General features: G+C 49.5%; 1 protein-coding gene across 1 annotated transcript; it reads left to right on the top strand.

Annotated features, from left to right (window-relative positions):
* The first annotated feature begins 6168 nt into the window (after positions 1-6168).
* Cib2 (calcium and integrin binding family member 2) lies at positions 6169-21557 on the top strand. Its single transcript, XM_021172391.2, has 6 exons — positions 6169-6398; positions 11858-11892; positions 16486-16597; positions 17894-18041; positions 20283-20478; positions 20881-21557. Exons 1-6 carry the CDS (start codon positions 6348-6350, stop codon positions 20900-20902), a joined length of 564 nt encoding a protein of 187 aa, XP_021028050.1. The 5' UTR covers positions 6169-6347; the 3' UTR covers positions 20903-21557.
* Positions 21558-22816: the final 1259 nt, after the last annotated feature.

The raw sequence follows: 22816 nt of genomic DNA, 5'->3' as shown, positions 1-22816 counted from the left end.
TGTGCGGGGAGGCCTAGGTCTAGCCAGTATATGTTCTTTGGTTGGTGGTTCAGACTCTGAGAGCCCCAAGGGTCCAGGTTACCTGACTCTGTGTATCTTCCTGTGGAGTTCCTTTCCCCCCTCAGGGCCCCTTAATCCTTCTTCCTATTCTTTCATTAGAGTCCCCAAGCTCCATCCTTGGCTGTGGGTGTATGTATCTGTCTGAGTCAGCTGCTGGGTGGAGCCTCAGAGAAGACAACGTCTCCTGTTAGCAACCATGACAGAAGATCATTAATAGTGTCAGGGATTGCTGCTTGCCCAAGGAATGGGTCAGGTTGGACTGGTTATTGGTTGCCTATTCAATTAGTCTCTGCTCTATCCCCTGTGCTGTGCCTGCTTTTCTAGTAGACAGCATAAATTTGGGGCTGAAAGTTTTATGGGTGGGTTAGTGTCTCTATCCCTCCACTTGGGTTCCTGCCTGGCTACAGGAGGTGTTCTCTTTAGGTTTCATCTCTCCAATGTAGTGAGTTGACCTGTCCAGCAGGTCCATTTATTCGAGGGTCTCGAGGGGACCTTCTCCTAAGAACCAAATGGGGGGATAGAGAGAGATGAGGACCAAGTGCAAGAATGACACAGAAACATTCTGAGTGGCATCAAGGTCCCAATGTATTAGCAAGGCTCAAGGTTTAAATGCACAAGCAAAAGGGAAAGTACTTCTCAGCAGGAGGAATGGGGCATCGGAAATGCACCTCAGCAGGAGGGATGGGGCAGTGGAAAAAGAGGAAGTACTTCTCAGTAGGAGGGATGGGGCAGCGGAAATTTTTCTTTTGGCGACTACATGGGGAAGCAGGAACTTGGCGGTATCAGGGTACATCTTGAGGTCAGGACATCCGGAGCTGACTTAGGGCTGGAACAATCTGTGGTTGTTCTCCAAGTGGTGCGTCGGTGGCCCACTTTTGACCCCCTTTTCTTCTAGGGGAGAGAGGCCCAATTCAGAGATCAAGAGTTGTCTTAATAGCTCCCAACAGTGAGTCACAACTAAGGTTGATTCTTGGGTGCCTTCCTTGTCCCAGGTCTCTGCCTCATCCTTGAGATGCCCCCAAAACACACTTCTTCACACACACACACACACACACACACACCATCAGTTGCAGATTTCCATTCATTTTCTTGGCCCTCTAAATGTCTCTTCTGCCCTTCCCTACACCTGATCCTGAAACCCCCATTTCCCTCCCCATCCCTCTCCCAGCTCCCTCTCTCCATCTGCCTCTTATGACTATTTTATTCTCCCTTCTACATGAGATTCAAGCTTCCTCCATCAGGAAGGTTCTTCTTATATTGAGTTCTGTCTTCGATGCTCAGGGAGCGTGAGGGGCTTTTCTGAGCTATGAGTTCCAGTGAGACAAGGATACGAAGTCCTCAAGCAGGGAAGGGTTTTCCCCTTAAGAGCCTCCTCCTCCTCCTCCTCCTCTGTTTCACAGCTATGTTTTTCTTTTCTCTTCTAACACCTTTATAAAAGAACACATTATTTTGTGCATACAACCACTCGTGAGCGTAGAGAGTGGGATGAGGCATGTGCACCAAGATAAGTGTGCTGAGCTCAGAGTAACTTTGCAGAGTGGCTTCTCTTTTTCTCCCATGTGGATTCCAGGTCAGTCAGTCAGGCTTGGTTGCAGCTTTAACTGCTGCCTGCGCTCTCTCCCTGGCCCAGGTTTGGTTTTATGATACAGAGTTTTGTTACTGAAATCAGGCTCACAGTGGGCTTTGCAGCAATCTATTGCAGCGTCTATTTTCTGAGCAAGACATTGCAAGCGTGTTCCACTTACTTGTCTCCCTTTCTTGTTTTGAGACAAGATATCTTTATGTCACCTAGAGGCTGACCTTGAGCTCAATCCTCCTGCCTCAGCTTCTGAGATCTGAAATACAGGCAGGAAAACCATGTACCTGACTACATTTTATTTTCTTATTTATTTATTTTTAAACATTATCAATTCTTACATTATTTGTGTTTAATTTTATTAGTAGTTTTATTATTTAATAAATAATTTATTTATTATTTACTTATGTGTGTGTCTATGTATGCCATGACACGTGTAGAGGTCAAAAAATAACTTTCAAGTTGGTGTCCTCCCACCACTTGGGTCCTGGGGATCAAACTCAAAGCTTAGCACCTTTACCCACTAAGTTACGTTGCTGGCTCTCTTTTTAAAAAATTTTTGCTTGTTATTACTATGTATGTGTCATGTGTGGAGGTCAGAGGACAACTTTTGGGGATTCATGCTCTCCTTCCATCACGATTATGTGGAGTTCAAACTCAGATTGTCATGCTTGTGGCAAGAACTTTTATCTACTGAGCCACCTCACTGGCTGAAGTCTTCCAGCGACACAAAGAGAGGAAAGGAACAATGCAGAGAAAACCACATAAAATGGCTGGAGAGGATGGGCACAAGTAAAGGTTAGAGGGATGACTGGGGGGACACAGGAAACCAAAGTCCTGGCCTCACCACAATCCCATCCCAAGTCCCACTGATAAGGTTTTTTTTTTTTTGGGTGTGTGTGTGTGTGTGCATTTTCCTATGCTTTTACATTTTTATAGTAAAAATATGGTTTCCACCACATGGCTACATTCCCAGTCATCAAGCCTTTAGTCTATTCCCACAGGCTGCAGGGTAGTATGCCTCATCTTCAGCTTCCTGCTGAATGGCATACAGATAGAGATTTGGGGATGAGAAATGGACAGGGCTAGGCGGTGTTAGCATTCCTTCTAGGCTCTACCCACACAATTACCTGGCCAACAGGCAGGTGTGCCTGACTCACTATAAAAGGAGCTACTTGCCCTTCCTCACTCTCTTCTCTTGCTCCTCTTCTCTTGCTCCCTTACCATCTCCCCTTCTCTTAGTGCTCATGCTCAGCTTCTACTCCTCTCTCTCTCTCTCTCTCTCTCTCTCTCTCTCTCTCTCTCTCTCTCTCTGCCTTTCTCTGTCTCTACTACCCCCTCAATTTCCCTCCCCATGCCTTGAATAAACTCTATTCTATACTATACCTGTGGCTGGTATCTCACGGGGAAGGGATGCCTCAGCATGGGCCAGCAGAGGTATCCCCTTCCCCCACACCATACCGCTCCTCCACTAAATATACACCTTCCTCTCTTTCTTTTTTTTTTTTTTTATAAAACACAACAGGCAGGATCTAAAGTGAGGGGCAGAAGCATCTCTGGTGGGTGACTAGGATCCACACAATCCTCTTCACCAAGGTGGATGACAGAGAGCAAAAGGGAAGGGGAAATTCCAAGTGAACACCATGATAATGTCTCCTTGTCCGTTCCTCGGACTTGAGGGATTTTGCAAGCTGTGTTCTCTGACTGTTCATCTGTTAATAGACTGTGCACGTCTTCCATCAAGGCACCTGAAGCATTAAGTAAGATGAGCCCCTACTTGTTCCCAAGGGTAGAAGTGCCATTACAGTTGAAGAGGAGAATGCAAGAAATATATGCATATGTATGTATGTATATATATATAGCCAATATATACTACATTGGTATTTAGAATATATAGTACTAATCACTACACCGTTCAGCTATACTTCCCAGTTAGGTGTTTGGCACCAAACTAAAGTAGGAAGAAATCCTCGAAAAGCTCAGATGAAGCTCCTAATAGACTTTAAACAAGATTTAAAGGGACCTTTTAGCTCCGTGTGTGTATATATGTATTCATCTCTCTTTACCAGTGGTGCTATCTGCTCAGACCAACAGGCTGAGGTAGGAGGGTTGTGAGCTCAAAGCTAGCCCAATCTACATGGCAAAGCTCTTTCTCAGAAAAACAAGCAAAATGCCTAGAATAACCACCACCAAACAAAAACCTGTTATGTAGAAGCTCGTTTCAATGATTATAGCAACAAAAACTAGACTGCATATCATATATCTTCTCAAGTCAAGCTTTAATTACAAGAAAAAGGTGTGAGGCTGGAGAGATGGCTTCCAGAGGACCCAAGTTCAGCTCCAGCTCCCATAGCAGGCCTTCAAAACTACCTGTCACTCTATCTCCAGTGGATTTGGTGGCCTCTTCTGACTGCCCCAGGCACTGTACTTATGTGCACATACACACACACCTACACACACACACACACATATACACACACCTCTACACACACACACACATATGATGTATGTACACATATATACACATATATAATTATATATAATTTAAAAATAATAATAATTTTAAAAAGAAGTAAAGGTTTTGTTGAAGTAACAGCACTCAGGGCTGGAGAGTGAGATGACTCAGCTGTTAAGAGCATTTGCTGCTCTTTCTGAAGACCTGAATTTGGTTCCCAAGAACTCATATCTGCCAGCTTATAGCAGTCTGTAACTCCAGCTCTAGAGACTGTAACATCCTTTTCTGGTCTCCACTGGCTTTCACCTATACATGGCAGGCATATAGATGTAACATACATAAAAATAAGTCTTAAAAAAAATAAGGCCTGGCAAGATGGCTCAGTGGTTAAAAGCACTGACTGCTCTTCCAGAGGTTCTGAGTTCAATTCCCAGCAACCACATGGTGGCTCACAGCCATCTGTAATGGGATCTGATGCCTTCTTCTGGTGTGTCTAATGACAGCAACAGTGTACTTATTTATAATAATAAATAAATCTTTGGGCCAGATTGAGCAGGGATTGAGCTAGCAGGGCCAACCTGAGAGAGCAGAGGTCCTAAATTCAATTCCCAACAACCACATAAAGGCTCACAACCATCTGTACAGCTACAGTGTATTCATATACTTAAAATAAATTAATAAATAAATCTTAAAAAAAAAAAACAAGAGAGCTGGAGTGATGGCTCAGCAGTTAAGAGCACTGACTGCTCTTCCAGAGGTTCTGAGTTCAATTCCTAGAAACCACATGGTGTCTCACAACCATCTGTAATGGAATCTGATGCCCTCTTCTAGTGTGTCTGAAGAGAGCAATGGTGTACTCATATTTAAAAAAAAAAAAAAAAAAGAGTAGAACAACACGGCCCCAAAGTGATGTAAGCCAGGCAAAACTGGGCAATACTGGTATGTTGCTTTTGTTTGGTTTTTTGGTGGTGCTAGGGACTGAACCCAGGACCTCATGAATGCTAGGCTAGCTCTCTGCCACTACACTATTTCTCAGCTAAATTGCTTTTAGTTACTATATTCTGTTTTCTGAGATACGGTCTCACGTACTACAGGTTGGCCTTAATCAGCTAAGGATAACCCTGAACTTCTGATCTTCCTGCCTCTGTCTCGAGGGCTGGGATTACAAGAGACCACACTCAATGTAGCTAATCTCAGTTTTGGCAGCCCATGATGGACTTGCCTCCCAGGGGAGCCACCAGGAGCCTTTGACTCAGGTTTCATGCAGTCTAGCTGCCCCAAGAATAGACAGTAAGGACAACCCCATTGCTAGTAGCCTTCCTTGTGGGCCACTGATAGGTCCCAGGATTGCCAGGACTCCTGAACTTCTGTGTGTCTGGAGGGTTTTTTTCTAGTGGTCACCTTGATGGGGCGGCTGAAGATAGCCAGTCGTTTAGGAGGGTGTTGGTTAGCCTCCTCTGCCCCGCCTGCATTATTAAATTTCGTGAAGGCCTCACTTAGCAGAGTGGATGTAGGGAGTGATCTAGTTACGTTCCTTAATGTCTTGAACCAGCTGAGTAGTGTAACCTGTTGTTACCAGAGCCCATTCCTCTGCTGAGGTAGAGTTTGCATTCGTCTGTTTCCTTTTTTAAAAAGTTATTTTATGATTTGAGTGTTTGACTGCGTGTATGTCGGCTTTTTGAGGATGGACCTGAGTTGGGTAATCCCGCAGGCTCAGTAACACACCTATTCTCAGTCTAGGATCAGAGGCTGGAGGACTGTGCCTGTTCTACCACACTAATCCTTGGGATTTTCAGGCCCACAATTGCCAGCACCGACCCGGGGTGCCAGTCAGAGTGCTGGTTGGAACGGGAGGCGCACTCAGTGTACAGGAGTCAGGCGGCCCTATGAGGCCACCGCTTGGCCATCTCAGTGTGCTGCAGCAGCATAGACAGAGCAGGCCTCTGTCCCCAGGGAGAAGTCACCTCCCGGGCCCCGCCTCCTTCCACCAGGCTGCGCCTCCGCCCCAATCCGGCCTCCGCCCCGGCCTTAGGCCCGCCCCGCCCCCGGCCCCGCCTTTGCCTCCCAGCCCCTGCACCCCTCCCACTGAACTGCGGGACCCAGCGGAGCGGGCCAGGCTAGGCTGGCGACGCTGCCCGCTCCCGGGCTGGCAAGGGCCGCGGGCGCCGGGCTCGGGGCTCCAGACGCCGCCGATGGGAAGCAGCACTCGAAAGGGCGAGAGACGACGCCGCGGCCACCCATACCATCGCGGTCACCATGGGGAACAAGCAGACCATCTTCACTGAAGAGCAGCTGGACAACTACCAGGTGAAGCCGGCGCGCCGCGGCCCCTGTAGTCCTCCTTTTTGTCCTTTTCCCAGGCCTCGCAAAAGCGGACTCACCGAGGTTCAAACCCTGCCGCTACCTTCAGCGCGCAGCGTCGCCTTAGGTGGATGACTTCCCCTTGACGAGCCTCAGTTTCCCAGGCCCGGGAATGTTAGCGCATTCCAGTTAGAGTATTCTGTCAGATGCGCCTCACCCACTCCGTCTTCTCTTCCTTATTGACTTTCTTCCTGCCCTCCCAAGCTACACCCCAGTCATTCCTTCTAGCCCACTGGGCATGACCCCATCCCAGAAAGGACTTGGTGTAGGGGGAGGACAAGAGGCCCCAAATGCAGGTTACAGGTTGGAGTGTGTTGTTTATATAACTACGTACCCACATCTCTTAACCTATTTTGTGATCCTACTAGCCCTTTCACCCCGGATTCTTCCAAGTTCAGAGCTAGCTGTCCATATCAGTGATCTCTCAGCCCCCAGCCATGTGAAAACTTTTCTGTAGGTATGCGAGGGAACCTTATCTCCGGGCTGGCCCAGAGTCTTGCTCAGTTGCTTTAGCTCACCATGTAATGTCTCCCGACTTTCAGGGAACAGCTGTGGAGTCTTCTTTCTATCGTCTAAACAGATAGGTTAGGAGTGTTATGTCACATGTATTCCTACCTTAGACGTGTGCAACTTTCGTGAATATTCAGTTAGCGTGGAGCAGTTACCTCCAGAGTGACCCAAGTGATAGGATATGTATTGAGAAGAGCCCTAGTGGACAGGGGAGGTCAATAGCTCTTGCTTTGACTAGAAGGTTCAGAAACAGTGCAGAGCTTGCATGAAGACTTGGGAAGTCAGGATTTTTTTTCTGCCAGAAAGTTCTGGAAGGAGGCGTTTTAAGTGGAGGTAGATGCAGGCAAAATAGCCCAAACCCAGGAGAGAAGAGTGGTCTGGGGAGAGTGGGGAGCCTGCACCCCATTCAGACCAGCCTGGCATTGGGTCAGACCCAGTCCAGTGTTGAGTTCTGATCCTTTGCCAGGGCCCAGCTAGACCTGCCAGGGGAAGGAGAGCCATGAAACACGAGAGCCCCACATCTCCTTTCCTCCAGCTCTTTAGCATGCCCAACCGGAGCCGAGTGGGGGCCCCAGGGTTATATTCCCTTTTCCAAGTAACTCTGGGCTTCCTGGAACTTCACAGTCTGGTGGTCTTCCCTCCCTGAGGCCAGATGCCCCTGCAAGATGCCCAAAGTTTCTGCTACTGCCCTGGCCACGTATGTGCATGGCACCCTCCTCCCTCATCCTCTCACGTGCCTACGCAGGGCTTGCTGCCCCCCCCCCCCCGCCCGGCCATCCCAACGCTTTGCTTCAGCCCATGCCTTCAGTTAAGAACAAGCCCCACGTATGACTCAGCCTTCTTTGCATCTCACCTTGAGATTCCCTCATCCATCTCAAGATTGTGACCCTGGCCAGCCCTCCAAACCCTCCTGGGGACAGAGGTCTAACCGGAACTTCCTGGTCCTGTGGTCTTCTCTTTTGTCCCTCTTCTCTTCATTCTCTCCTTCCATCCCCCACTTCCTCTTCCCTCCTTCCTTCATCCTTCTATCAAGAGACAGCATATGCCTCACTAGAGTTGGAATGTCTGTGTACTAGCCAGGCCCCTATAGGAAGCCCTAAGAAGCCATCCATCAGGCCTGAATAAGTGAACAGACATAAACAGTTTTCTAACACAGGTACAGACGACTTCTCTCCAGGTCATTCTGATATCTTGGGAAGCAGAACAGGGCTCATCCTAGCCTGGCCTGGGTTCAGCTGGTCTCCAGTTTCCTTCCTTCCTTCCTTCCTTCCTTCCTTCCTTCCTTCCTTCCTTCCTTCATCCCTTTGATTCTTTCTTTCTTTCTTTCTTTCTTTCTTTCTTTCTTTCTTTCTTTCTTTCTTTCTTTCAAATTAGATTTATTCATTGTATGCATGAGTATTTTCATGTATGCATGTGACCCTGTGTGTGACTGTTGCCCATGGAGGCCAGAAGAGGGCACTGGGTCCCTGGGACTTGAGTTAGATGGTTGTAAACCATTCTGGGTATTAGGAATTGAACCCAGATGTTGTGTTAGGGCAACAACTGCTCTTAACCATTGAGCCATCTCTCCAGCCCCCAGCTTCATTTCTCACTTCAAGCCCCAGGCACCCCGCAGGGCTTCCAGTCAAGCTGGTGCTGTTGTCTCAGCTTCTCAACAGCAGGCTGCCTAGGCCTCACATCTCCAGGAAGGGTTCCTTGACCTCACCCTGGGAGTACACAGTGTGCCCACGACACGTATCCCTCTCCAGGTTTTCCTTTGGCCACTGAATGGTTCCTACCCATCAATGCTGCTGTCTGTACTCCTGTCTTCCTGTGAAGTGTTTTCTAAGCACAGAAGAGGCTTGTGAGGAAAAGGGAAGGAAGGGAGGGAGGGAGGGAGGGAGGGAGGGAGGGACGGAAGAAGGAAGGAAGGAAGGAAGGAAGGAAGGAAGGAAGGAAGGAAGCAAGGAAGCAAGGAAGCAAGGAAGCAAGGAAGCAAGGAAGACATGTCTATCATACAGTTCAAGGAGGGCAAAGAACTCCATATAGGGATTCTGAAGTCCTGGGTTCAAGTTGTTGGGCAGTTGATGCTATGGGAGTTAACAAGTTGAGGCTCTCTTCCGGGCCCAGGTTCCACTTCTGTGGTGGGAATTCTTTCTAATCCAGCTAGGCTTATGTCACAAGACTGTCATGGGGATCGACTCAGGCCATTCTGGAGCCTGACCTCCAGCCATTCAGTGATTGGTAAGGCCATTCCCAGGCTGGGTTGGCAGAGCCAGAGAGGAGTCCCATCTCCTTTACACAGCACAGATAGTTGACTTGGCTCTTGACCACTGCTATAGGCAGGCCAAGTAGATAAGAAACAGAGGCCAGACAGAGCTCTTGAGTTGAGATGGAAGGGAAGGGATTGGAAGGGCTGGAGAGGAGGGGGAATTGGTGGCACATACGTTGGAGGCAGAATTAAATTTTGGAAATTACCTCCAGGCTTTTACTAGTAACCAGAAGATCCCAGCCTGACCTGTTTAGTGCTTCCATAATCCTGACCCCAATTCTTCCAGTCTTGCCCCCCCCCGACACAATTATCACTTCTGTAAAACAGGGAAATAACACCAGGGTGGTGCCAAAGATGAAGTGAAATTGGCAATTTAGAGTCCCTCGTGCAGGGTGCATAGTAATTGTGTACTGGCTGTGAGGTGGTTCTCAGCCTGGGCTGTGTTTTAGAATCCCTGAGTGATGGGGTGAAGTTCAATCCCTGGGGAATTGAACCTAAAGCTTTGTATATGCTAGACACTCTATTACCAGCGATACATATCTCCATGCCTAGTCTTCTGTTCACTCATAACATTTTTAGACAGTTTCTCACTCAGTAGTCAAGGCAGGTCTTGAACTTGTGACCCTCCCTCCTTAGATTTCTAAGTAGTTGGGATTACAGGCCTATTTAGAAGGGTTGAGTGCCTCTTAAGGCCACTGATACCTGGAGGACACAGGGATGTCACATTTCATTGGTCTGAGGGGTGGCAATGTCCAGGTATTTTAAACTGCTCCTCAGGTGGCACTGCCCTGGAGATGTTCTCATGCTAGTAGGAATCGGCACACAATGTGTGTGGGGGTGAGGTGGGGGGTGGGGGGCGGTGGTGCTTTTAAAAATACAACTTCCTACCCAGAGTTTTAGAGTCTACATTTATACCATGCTCCCAGGAGGTTGCTGCTATGGCTTAGGCACCGTTCCTTAAAGAACAGTGTCCAGAAGGTGAGTCTAGCTGTGCTAAGGTGGCCAGGATATGTGGGAAAACTACTTTTGCTAGTAGCACTCTGGTGGGGTATGTATAGTTCGAAGGAACTCTGGGTGTATGTAGGAGGAACACAGAGACTGGAGCCCGGACTCCCTCTCCTCTCTTCCAGTTCTGCGATAGTGCTTCCAGGTTAGTTAGCAGAGTCCTGGCCATTTCTACTTGGTTCCTTCAGATGGCAGAGCTAACCCTCTAGATAGGGAGAGTGTCCCTAGGAAGCTTTGTCAGGCTGCCTTTGCTGCCTGCTCTTGGTCTCTGAGACCAGCTGAGGAACCAGCCCATATGCCCTCAGCCTACCTGACTCTTAGCCCTGTCAGACAAGGAGTTTTCTGTCTGTGTTGGGCCGGGATGGGGTTGCTGCTTCTCATCTTGAGCTTTTTTTTCCTGACTGCTGTAGAGGAGACATTGCCAAAAGCCAAGTAGAGCCCTTCAGGAGAAGCCCCTGGGTTTCTGAGATGGGCACAGCTGCATGGAGTTCTTCATCTGTCTCCTGATAGACAGCAAGTAGCTTGGAAAAACAGACTTGCTAGGCTTCATGGGAACCTGGAAATTGCACCCATTTCCTCTTTGCCTACACAGAGGCAGCAAGGAAAACCCTAGCTATTGTGTACATACTGTGAGCATCCTCTTTGGCCAGCCTCAGTGTGCAATCCTGCCAGCCTGGTGTCTAAGCAGCTCCAGGTCTCCGTCTCCCAGAGCCAGCCTGGCTGTTGGTGCACCCTGGGCCGTGTCCACACGCCCCCTCATCAGAGCAGTGCTGCTTAGCATAAGGCCACAGGAGGCCCTGTGGGCTCTGGGTCTGCAGAGTCTGAGGTTTGTTTGCTTCCTTCATGCTACAATAGTGGGCAGAGGCAGAAGAGCTGAACAGCAGGAGACAAATGGGAAAGCCCTGCATTGGTGGACATTTTAAGTCTGGGTGGGCTGCTTTCACTTCCTCTCTCCTCCATCTGACAGAGTAACCATTGTCTAAGACTCTAGGCCTTGAACAGATGGACCTCAGCCAGCCAGAAGGTCCTTACCGAGTCTAGATGCTACCTGTCCACTTCCCTTTTCTGGGGTCTGCCCCCATACTGCAGGCCCTCCATCTTGCTCCTGCCTCCTTAGTGTGATATCCCTTGTCCTTGCAGCCTGAGACCACAGATCATATGCTTGGAACTGTAAGTTCCCAAACTCGGGACTGCTGCCCACAGAGACTCAGGACATCCACTTTATACTGCCTACCCACACGACACGGGGCTCTCAGTGCCTCTGGTGGTGGGCCGAGGCACCCTGTTGATTCTCTCTACAGTGGTCTCGAGAATTGTCTATTAGCTACCCCCTGTCCTCCCACAATGTATCCCGCTGGCCTTCAAACCACTGTGGCCAACTTATGTTCCTCTTTGCTGAGTACCCCCAAGAGTGCCACCCAGCCCCACCCCACCTATGCATCACTGTCCTGGGCCCAGTAGTCGGGGGCCATGGATCAAAAGTTTCCGGAAGCATCTTCTGGGCCTAGAATTGGCCTCCCCTCTGGGGAGGAATGGGAGGGACAGTAGGTTCTTTGCTGTTTTGGGTCTGGGGCTTTTGGGTGGGGCCCCATAGCTGTAAGGGTTCTAAGAGAACACCATTTCTGTATTCTCTCCACAGGACTGCACTTTCTTCAATAAGAAGGACATCCTCAAGTAAGTATGGCTTCTTGTCTATCTCTCTGGGGGCTAGGACTGTGGTCAGAATGGGATCTTTTGGGACCTGCTACTCTAGGGACCCCATCTTTTAAGCTAGGGGCTCTAATAATCCTCTAGCTTCAGTGTCTGTCACTCTTGGGATGTCCAAAAGCCAAAGGCATGCCCACCACGCCTGAGCTGTTTACAAAGGGTCTCCAGAACATCCCGTCTCTTTGTGACCTAAGGCGGAGGTCTTGAACAGGAGGCATTGCAGTGTTGCCAGTCTCTGACCAGTGAGCAGCTATTACAGGATGCTAGGAAACCTGCAGCCATCGCTGGCCCCCTCTACCTAAGCTATCCGGTGTCACTAAAAGCCAGCAAAGTCTCAGGATCAGTTTCCCTGGAGATCGATGCTCGGGCTGGGGCTACAGCCTGGTGCAGCCTCCCCAGAGAGTTGTGCTGGTGGTTGTTTTTTCACTCTCCTGACCACTCTGTATGGACAGTGCTCCTCTTCCAGCCTACCATTCTACCTTGTCACTGGGGTGGACACAGGCTACCTCATTTTCACCTCTAAGGGGGTCAGAGACTGGGTCTCAGGCCTGAGCTTCCTCCCATATCCACAGCCCTGGAGCTCTATGGCCTCAGTGAGGTTTGACCCTCTGGAGCCTCCCTTTCTGGGGTTCTGGTTCCACTCTCAAGAGGCAGTAGTTATAGCACTACTACTATATTATAGTATAGTATACTATAGTTCAGTATAGTTAATGTAGTGATAGTTCCTGACCACTGGAACTATCCTGAATGTGTCCTCAGTGAGGATTTTTCAGTGCTGACTCTAACCTTCCAGAGCTCTTGGGACAAGCCCTCTTTCAGTAGGAATTCCATAGGAATCCTTTATTGAGGTGGGCTTTCAACCCTCTGAGCCCTAGTTTGTACATGCTGATTCTGGGCTGCTTGTGCTCTGAGGCTCATGATGTTTCTATTCTGATCCAGTTCCTTACCACCCCAGCACTTACAACACTCTTAAAGCCAGTCAAAGCTCTGTAGATTCATACACTCAGTAACCAGCTCCCATCTGGGGAAGAAGTCAGATGTCTCTTCCCATGCCTGGCACCTGGCCGTGGTGCCTGTTGGCCACCAGGGATGAGGGATGGGAGGACTGGACACAGGAGGATGTTCCAGGCTGGCAAAATGCAGAGACAAAGGCACAGTCTTGTGTCTCCTTTTCACCCCCTACCCCACACTGCCATGTACCAATCTCTATTGAGATCAGCACGGTTACCCTTAGGAAACAATGGCTCAAGACAAGGCCAAGAGTTGGGGTGGTGTGACAGACCTTTGAAGGGTGTCTCTGGAAAATGAAGGGCACTTAGGTAAAGGTCCCCGGGTCTCAACAGCCTTGACCTTTTATTTCCACACTAGAGAAAAAACAAGCATCAGGTCTCCTCAGGGGTGAAGGAACTTCCCAGCTATCTGGGTACCCTGCCTGAGCAGATTCCTGCCTTGTTTCTGGGTGTCACTCCCAGCAGAGACCCACGTCACTGACCCCTGCATCCCTGTCAGGCCAGCCCCTCTCCACTGCTCACATCTCAATGAGGTGCAGAGATGGTAAGGAGCAAAGACGACCCAGCAATGTCTAGCAGGCCAGTGGTAGAACCAGCGTGGCCAGGCCCTGCCTCCGTTGGTCTGCCCCCCTCCTACCCTACCTGCCAGCTGCTTGTCTCCTTGGTAAGCTGCACCCTGAGTACTGACCAGATGGCAGGGAGGAAACTTGATCTGGAGCTTCTTCTGTCAGTGTGATCACAGATAACCAGGATCCCCTGCTCAACTACTCCCCCTACCTACAAGCCCTGTAGATCCTAGTACTCTCTAGGTACAGATCTTCCATCCCAGCGTGGAGGTGGGTGGGCAGCCCACCCACCTGTTATGGTTTGCCTACGTTCAGCCCAGGGAGTGGTACTATTAGGAGGTGTGTCACTGTGGGTGTGGGCTATAAGACCCTCATCCTAGCTGCCTGGAAGTCAGTCTTCCACTAGCATCAGATGAAGATATAGAAGTCTCAGCTCCTCTTACCCCATGCCTGCCTAGATGCTGCCATGTTCCCACCTTGATGATATAGACTGAGCCTCTGAACCTGCAAGGCAGCCCCAATTAAATGTTATCCTTATAAGAGTAGCCTTAGTCACAGTGTCTGCTCACAGCAGTAAAAACCTAACTAAGACACCGCCCATCCGCATACCTCGTTCAGCTTCCATGCTTCCTGTGGGTAAGAGATTCACCCTTCAGCTCACTTGTCCTCAGTGACACTTGGTTCTTGAGCAAGTGGACAGGAATCCTGTCCCCTCCAGCCAAAACAAGCGTGCCCACTTGACAGCCTGAGGAATTTGCTAAGTGATTATTATTTATTTTCTTAACCTTTAAAAGAACGTATGTAATCTATTTTAATTACTTTTTATTTATTTTTGTTGTACACGAGATGTCTGAAACTTAAACTGCCCGCAGGGCTAACCTGCACCATGAGTAAAGGAAGTGGGCCAATCCCTGGATCATTGCTGCAGAAATAACTGCTCCCAGCCCCAGCAAGATCACCAAACAAATGCACCGTGTAAAGGTCTTTCTGTGTGTAAATGTTGGCAAATAGATTTGAAAATTTAATTTAATTCCTTCTTCTCTAAAAATGTAATATATTTAAAAAAAACATGCGAGAGCCAGGCACTGCTGTGGTCTGTTTATGACTTTTCAGAGGAAACCATCTTTCTCCTAATGATTCCAAATGCTGCGTATCACAGGCTACATCTCACTCATACTTGGGTTCAACTCGTCTCAGTCTGGTGCCAGTGTCTTTTCTGTCTGTCTGTCTGTCTGTCTGTCTGTCTGTCTGTGTTTTCTTAAGGTGGTGGGGCACGCGGGAGGCAGGTGGTTAAGACAAGATCTTGCTAGAGAGTTGGCTGTTTTCAAACCTTTGCAGTACCTGTTTCAGTCTTTGGACTCTGGCTTTGTTCCCCCCCCTTCCCTCTCCTTGTCAGTCTCCCCCCCCACATCTCTCTTTGTCTATTTATTATTTATCGATTTTCTGTTTGGGGGTTTTGGAGTTGGGCTTTGTTGGCTTTTGGTTCATTAGTTGGTGTTTTGTTTTTGAGACGGGGTCACCCCCTTTTTAGCTCAGGCTGGCTCTGAACTTGGATTCCTCCTCCTTAGTGGTCGGAAGGGCTCTGTGAACTTCCAAAACCATCCATGGGGTTCCACATCTGTTTTCATGCAGCTAGAGTGGCACGATCGTCATTTCTGGTTCTCAGGGTTATGACAGGACACATATGCATACATCTTTTTTATTTGACTCAGTGGAAAGAAGTGACAGAGATGTAGGTTTTTCCTTCTTTCCTTCTTTCCTTCTTTCCTTCTTTCCTTCTTTCCTTCTTTCCTTCTTTCCTTCTTTCCTTCCTTCCTTTCTTCCTTCCTTCCTTCCTTCCTTCCTTCCTTCCTTCCTTCCTTCCTTCCTTCCTTCCTTCCTCCCTCCCTCCCTCCCTCCCTCCCTCCCTCCCTCCCTCCCTCCCTCCCCATAGGTTCTGGGGATTGAACTCAGGCCCTTCCCTGACTTTGCTGACTGAGCCTCAGCCCACCAGAGAGTTTTATGAACACTGTCCTAGTTTCTGACTGGAAATTATTCTCTGCAGTTACTCATATTTACCCAAGGTCACCCCACTAGCTAGAGAGTGGTTTAGGCGCATTTCTAACCTCAGCCTGGCTTGAAGCTCCTACTGCAGCAACCCCACCACTTTGGGGGCACATGCCAATGTCGAGAGGCATGCAGTGTCACCCCTAGCACAGGGGGAGAGGAGTAGATGTTCAGGTCTAGGAAATGTAATTAGAAACACAATGGATCTGTTAAAGGTGAATGAATTAGTGAGTGTGGCATTCTGAGCCTGGGGAGGCTTCAGGCTGCCCAAGGAAGAGGCTAGCAAGGCCTGCCTATGTGGTGAGACCCCGTCAACCTCTGCCTCCTCCAAAAAGCACATCAGTTGCAAAATATAAATTCTGTTGCAAGGACTTTTATAAAAAAAGGGGGGGGGCAATATTCCTCAATGCAGAAAATAACAGAAACTCAGAGTCCTCTTGCCTAGAATCCAGTTTTTATTTGGCCACGCTGGTGTCTTCTGACCCTCTCTCACACAAAGAATGGGGTTTGGGGGTTTCTCCTTTCTGCTCTATCCCTTGTGACCTTAGGTCCTTTGATGGAGATGTGTTCCTGGAGAGGAACAAAATCAGGTCAGGGTGAGGGGAGAGGAGGAGGAGGGAAGAGAGGATGAGAGAGGCAGAGAAAGAGGATGGTGGGTGACAGTTGCCCAGCAGGGGGACAGGGAGGAAGTATGGGGGTGGGGAGGTGCTGGTACATGTCTGTGTTTAGGAAGCAAGGAGGGCCTGGGAGGTTGGGTCATCAGCACAGGGATTTGCCAGAACCTGCTTCCCCTCCAGGCTATGCCCATCATGGACAGAGCAGATACCTCCTATTGGCCCCTCACTAGATCCTGGATAAGGACCTAGACGGGGTAGCAACTGGGTCACTGGGGCTCAGGGTTGGCAACCTCTAGTGCCTTTCCTCTGATTCTCTCAAAGGCTTCATGCACGGTTCTATGAGCTGGCTCCCAACCTCGTCCCGATGGACTACAGGAAGAGTCCCATCGTCCATGTACCCATGAGCCTCATCATTCAGATGCCGGAGCTCCGGGTAGGTGAGAAGCTGCTGCTGGTGGTTTGGAGCACAGGGAATCCATGTCCAGGCAGGGAGTTAGAGGCCCAGATCCAGATTGCAACCTGGCTCTAGCCATTGTGAATGTGTTGCCCTGAACAGACCACTGAAGCTCTCTGTGCCCCAGTTTCCCAATATACATGTTGCATAAATGAGTGTGGAAGGGTGTGGAGCTTGGTAGGTGTCCTGTGGATTTGTAGCTGCCCACTGCCCAGCCAGTGGCTTATAAACACCTGCCTATCCCTATGTGGAATAGCCTGGGCTGTACTCAGCAAGCCTTGGTCTGTTCTTTTAGATAATTTTTCTTTCTTTTCTCTGTCTGGTCATGAGTTCTTAGTCATCTCTAATGACACATCTCAGACTTGAACTTCCTGGGAGTCTTTTTAGAATGTTCATTTGGATTTGGGCATGGTATGGGTCCTCAGGCCACTTACTCATGGAAACTTTCTTGAGTTCTTCAGCATGGCATATAGAAAGGTTACTCCCACAGTAAGAAAGCATTGGGCACAATTCCATGTTGCAGTGGGACTTGGCAGGCCTGGCATGTACGGCTTACAGCAGGATAAGAGAGCTACATGGCATCGCCTTGGGCCTGCATCTCAACTCTGTCCTTAGAGATGCCAAGCATAAATGCAGTTTAGCCCTAGAAATCACTGCCTGTCTTCAAGAGAGAATGTGAGGCCCTGCAGGGTCCTTGTCTTCAGGTCCCTGGGGATGATTCAGGCTGAGCAGCTGTGATGGAAGGAGTGTGGGTCCTGGACACTTTGGCATCACCAGAAGGAACAGAGGCAGATGCTGGGAATGAGAACTAACAGGCTGTGTGGCTGGAGGCATCAGAACTACCTCTTGCTGCTTGTGTTGGTCCAATTACCTGACATCTTGGGGCCTCACTTCCATTCCCCACTTGTCTGGCCTGAATTAGGCTGGACTTAAGGCTTCCTGAAGCAGTTGTCTTCTTTTGCTGGGGACACAGCCCAGTAGGTACAGGGAGGAGCCTCTGAATGTGCCTCTGAAAAATGAGATAGTTGGTGTGCAGGCTCTTCTCGGCTTGCTGTGCTCATGTATGCATCCTGTGTAGCATGAGAACATGCTTGCTGAACCAGGTCCCAGATCAACGCCTTACACATCTAACCTGGCAACTCCTCCAATAACCGTTAAGTAGCTGTGGTCCTTGTCTCTCTGGAGGCCACACATGCAGGCTGTCATAGGCTGCCCTCAGACTGGCCTGAGCCCCCTGCCTTACCTACCCCAAGTGATGGCTGCGCTTTTCTTCAGGAGAATCCCTTCAAGGAGAGGATTGTGGAGGCTTTCTCCGAGGATGGCGAGGGGAACCTCACCTTCAATGACTTTGTGGACATGTTCTCTGTGCTCTGCGAGTCAGCGCCTCGGGAGCTCAAGGCAAACTATGCCTTCAAGATCTATGGTAAGGAAGGGCTGGCAGCAAGACAGAACTGCATTGCTGGAAGGAACATCTTGTGAGCCATTACACCATCCAGTTATTGCTGAGCACACTAAGGCTTGACGGAATGCCTGCCTCGAGGGCACAAGTCATGCCTGAGACACATCTTCAGAGAGAAGGGGAGACTCACCCACTCTGGGGGGAATAATAAAGTGAGGAATATGGTGTCAGGGGCTAGAGGACCAGGGGAGATTAGTCCCCTGGGACAATAGGACAAGCACCCCAACAGAGTGCGCAGCAAGGCTTGCCAATATAAGGAAGGTTTAGGATGTGGTGGGAGGGGTCTGTGAGAGTATAGACACCTAGGCTGTGAGGAGTTTGGGCCCAGTGCTCAGGACCAGGACACTACAGGTTTCAGACAGGGAAGGGCAGTTGTGTTCTAGGAAGGTCACTGGGAAACTTCCATATGTGACCTAGAAAAGTCAGGCTAAACCTAGGGGCCAGACTTCTTGAGACATGATGATGAGCCAGGAAGAGAAGGAAATCCTGAAGAGTCCTCCTTACAGGCCAGAGATAGGGTCATCCCATTTCTCCAGCCTGCTGACTCACTGGCCACTAGAGGGCGCTGGGCACGCCCAATTTTCCATAGCTACATGGAGACTTTGTTCCCGGTGTCTTGAACGTTTACTAGACCATATGGAAAGACTACAAGCCTTCCCGCACCTTTGAGAAGTTGGTGGATATTAAAGCAGTGGGCCCATCAAGGGCTGTCTGTTAATTTTTGTGCTACCATGTTTATTTCAAAGGACTTTGGTTTAGATACACAGTGCAACACATAGTGCTTGCATATGAGAAAGCAGACCCTGCCTATCCACCCTCCATAAATGTAGCTTCGAAAATTTCACCCATTATCCTTCAGCCTAGGACCCCAGAGTGCTGTCCCTGGGAAAAGCTGGCTGTCTTCCTACTAGAAGAAAATGCAGAGCACAGGGAGATCTCAGCTTTTTACTGTTAAATTGACCTAGGACTCTATCTAGCCCACTAGGCAGATAGCAGCAGGCTTTTCATGGAACCTTCTGCAGGCCCTTCAGAAGCAGAGACAAATCCCACCTCATGTCCACTGTGGAGGCCCTCACAGGCAGGGGCAGAGGTGGGCAGCTCAGGTTACACTGAAGATCTTGTGCTCTAAGTCTGACCATGGCCACGGTTGTGACCTCTGGGAGGTCCTTGTCCTCTCCAGCCCAGCTTTTTTTTTTTTTGCCTGCAGAGTTCAGGCATGGTTTACGCAAACAAGCAAGAGTGGCTCTGGTCTTCATCAATACCATTTATGCCAGCCTGGTGGGCACTTAGAGGGACAGTCTGTCTAGAAAATGATGCTTGAAGAGACTTGAAGGCCAAGTGGGTATTTGTCGGGAAGGCATCAGAGGCATGGGAAACCAAGAGCACAGAGTAGGCAGCTTCGCTGGGAGAGTAGGAGAGGCAGTAGAGCTAACCACGCTGAGCCTGCACATGGCCCAGCCCACAGGGCCACTGTGTCATGTTCTGGGGATAGTGGGAGTGCCTTTTGCACAGGAGACCCAACAGTGCCCCTATTCTGTGCACAAAATGTTGGCCTCTCTCTAGGGTGATCCTGTATCTCTTGATTTATATATATATATTTTAACTGACAGGCTAAGTTGTACATGATTACCACATACAACATGCATATGCATTAATTAGTTATGTGTGTATGTGGAGGCCTACCAGGGGTGACGAGGTGCCATTGAGAAAATGTGGGTTTTAGAGTTAAATAGACCTAGTCAGAATTTTAGCTCCACCTCCAATTGGATCTCCAACTTGGACTTGGACACTGGCCTTTCTGGGTTCTGTCTTCCTTGCCTCTAGGAGTCCAATGTGGGGTGAGGCCAGGAAGACTCTGGCTTGAGTGGGAAGCTCTCAGGGGGTTTGTATTTGGAACTGCTTGGGTTGTGGCTGTATACACCTTCATTGTGGGGGTTTGTGGGTCCCTCAAATGTTAATTTGTTACCCGTGTTTAAGATAATTACCTTGTGTGTGAGCTTGTTGGTTCCCTTTAGTGGGGACATGGATCCCAGTGTTCTCTGAGTTCATAGAGATACTTTGGGGAGTCCAGAGGCTGGTAGAGAGTTCAGTGTGGTAGGCTGGGTGGAAGGAGTCATACCGGACAGGACACCTCTCTCCTCGAAGGCCCTTGGAGGGGCTCAGCCCTCTTCTGACCATCTCCTTCCATCCCTCCTAACCTCACAGACTTCAACACTGACAATTTCATCTGTAAAGAAGACTTAGAGATGACGCTGGCCCGACTCACCAAGTCTGAGTTGGAAGAGGATGAGGTAGTGCTTGTGTGTGACAAAGTCATTGAAGAGGCTGACCTGGATGGTGACGGCAAGCTGGGCTTTGCTGACTTTGAGGACATGATCGCCAAGGCCCCTGATTTTCTCAGGTGCTGTTACCCCAGGAGCTGGGCTTGGGTGGGAAAGGCCAGAACATTGGGATCACAGCTGACTGCCTGGTCTCATGGGATCTCCATAGGCAATGATATAAACAGGCCTGAAGTACCTGGTCGAGCCCTGGCTTCCCAGATACATGACTGGTTCTTATATGATTATTCCCATCATGAGAGGGATCAAGATCACCCATGGTGCACAGGAAGGATCAAGCCTTGGGGGAGGGGTAGTCTAGACTCCTCTAGCTGAAAACTGGATAGCTGCTCCTTTCTAGCCTCCTGTGGTTATCTCTGTGCAGCTTTCCTTAAGGAGATGACCAGGGTTAGATGAGCTTTCCCTACTGAGCCTTCTGCTCCACCCACAGTCTCTCATCCTCTCTGCGCTTTTTCTCTCTACAGCACCTTCCACATTCGAATCTGAAGACACTGCCAAGGCCGTGGGGGCCTAGAGCTGCATCCTCTGGCCTGCTGTCTGTGCAGGTACGGTTTCCAAGTGCTCCAGGGAAGGAGCTGTGGCCTCTGGGGTTCTCACCCATGGACATTTCCTATGGCCCTTTCAGCAAAAAATATAAAATAAAATAAAATAAAATAAAAATTTAACTGCAACAGGGTTGTGAAGAGCAGGACCCTTCCCTGGGCCCCCAGTGGCCTACCCTCAAGACCTGCAGTTCCCCTGTGAGCCTTCTCACGCACCCCCGGCCCAGTCCTTTTCTCACCTAGGAGGGGAAGGTGGAAAAAACCCATCGGGAGGGGTGAGGGTGGGTTATCTGTGTGCTGGGCAGACAACCCAGTCACCCGGGGATGAATGCGAAAATCAACCAAACAAAGAAAACAAAAAACAAAACCTGGGGCTTTAACAAGCTATGCAATCTTTTACCAAAGTCAAGGCTGGGCTGTACCCACCTCCGCCCCCGTACTTTCCCAATGTGAAGCTGTATAAGCAGTTCAGTCCAAAGGGCTCTGCCCCTGTGTCTTGAACACTACCCCACCCCCCTCCCTGATGACATGGTATCACTTATGTGTGCTGACCTCAGATTTGTGAACTCCTAGAAATAAAACACTTTTTGTGTCCTGCACTCTCCGTGTCTGTCAGCATTAGGAGTGTTCGATGGCACTCTTTCAGGCTGTTCCTGACACCCTAGTGAAGCATTGCCCTCCATGTCAGATGCTAACGTTGGCTTGAGGATGTTGGGTGAGGATTGTTTCCATTTCCTTAAAAATAAATTTGTCTACCTACAGAGAGAGCTCACCATTGTTAGGCTCAGGGTTTTCCTGCTAGTCTTAAACTTTCCACCACCCCAAGTAGACAGGGACTTGTAGAGTTCAGAGGGAAAGTGTGTTAACCAAATATCCACCAAGGAGTGGATTTCCCCACAGTGTGCACTGAGCCAGTTCTGCCCAGGGCCTGGGTGGAGCCAGGTGGGGAGGGGACTGTGGTCTTGGTTCCTGCCTCCTGCTTGTAGAGACAGGGTAGAGAGAAGATACCAGGCCAGTTTCTTGCCCAATGGATTTGGGGACACATGGATGAAGGGGGACAGTACCAAATAGGAACAATCCCTGGAAGAGCCAACTTGGCCAAGGGAACAGCTGGAGCAAGAATGTCCTACTCCCAAACTGGTGACTGTTGTCCTACTCCCAACTCCTAAAAGTCTCTAGAGGTGACATCGCCAGGTTCATGGTGGGTTGCATGGGAGGAATCTGAGCTGCTCCAAAGGTCAGGACTGGCTGGAGACAGAGGGCAGGTAGGGGTGACCTGCTCACATAAGCATGGCATCAGATGTCCGCTGATTGGCTCCAGATGCTGCTCAGCTGTACATTCCGAGCTTAAGCCCCACTTATTGAAGGGATCTCTGTGCAGACCCTCACTAGCTATGTCTTCAAATAGGTGTCTGTAGCACAAACTAGGAATTTGCATACTGATGCTAGGATAAAGATGGAGAAGTGGGGCAGGAAGGGCTGGGGGCGGTTCCTAGGAGCCCAGCCTGCTGCTGGGTTAGGACCATGGCTTCTGAAGTTGGACCTTGGCTGCTGTATCCCAAGCTCCTGGGTTTAATCCTTCTGGGGCAGGTGTGGAGGATGTGGCTCCTGGCGTCTCCCCTATCTCCTGGCAAGGTCATGAGGAAGGGAACTGGTTTTGTTCTCAGAAGTAATAGCATGATGTCGTTTAGACAGCCTGGAAAATGTCTGTCTTGGCAAGGGACCTGCCACATACTTGTTAAGTATCTGAGGTATGAGTCTTGGTCAGTCAGCCCAGGCCTCTCCACGTTCATCCACCTCTTCCTTTAGATAGTCCCCCCTCTTGCCAGCCTTATTCCTCCATTGTGTGGATGGACAT

This window comes from Mus caroli, unplaced genomic scaffold (genome assembly GCF_978045245.1).
Source record: "Mus caroli unplaced genomic scaffold, Mus_caroli_1 scaffold_11, whole genome shotgun sequence".
Lineage (NCBI taxonomy): Eukaryota > Metazoa > Chordata > Mammalia > Rodentia > Muridae > Mus > Mus caroli.
Note: the sequence above shows the minus strand (reverse complement) of the source record. Positions and strands in the feature narration are given on the sequence as shown.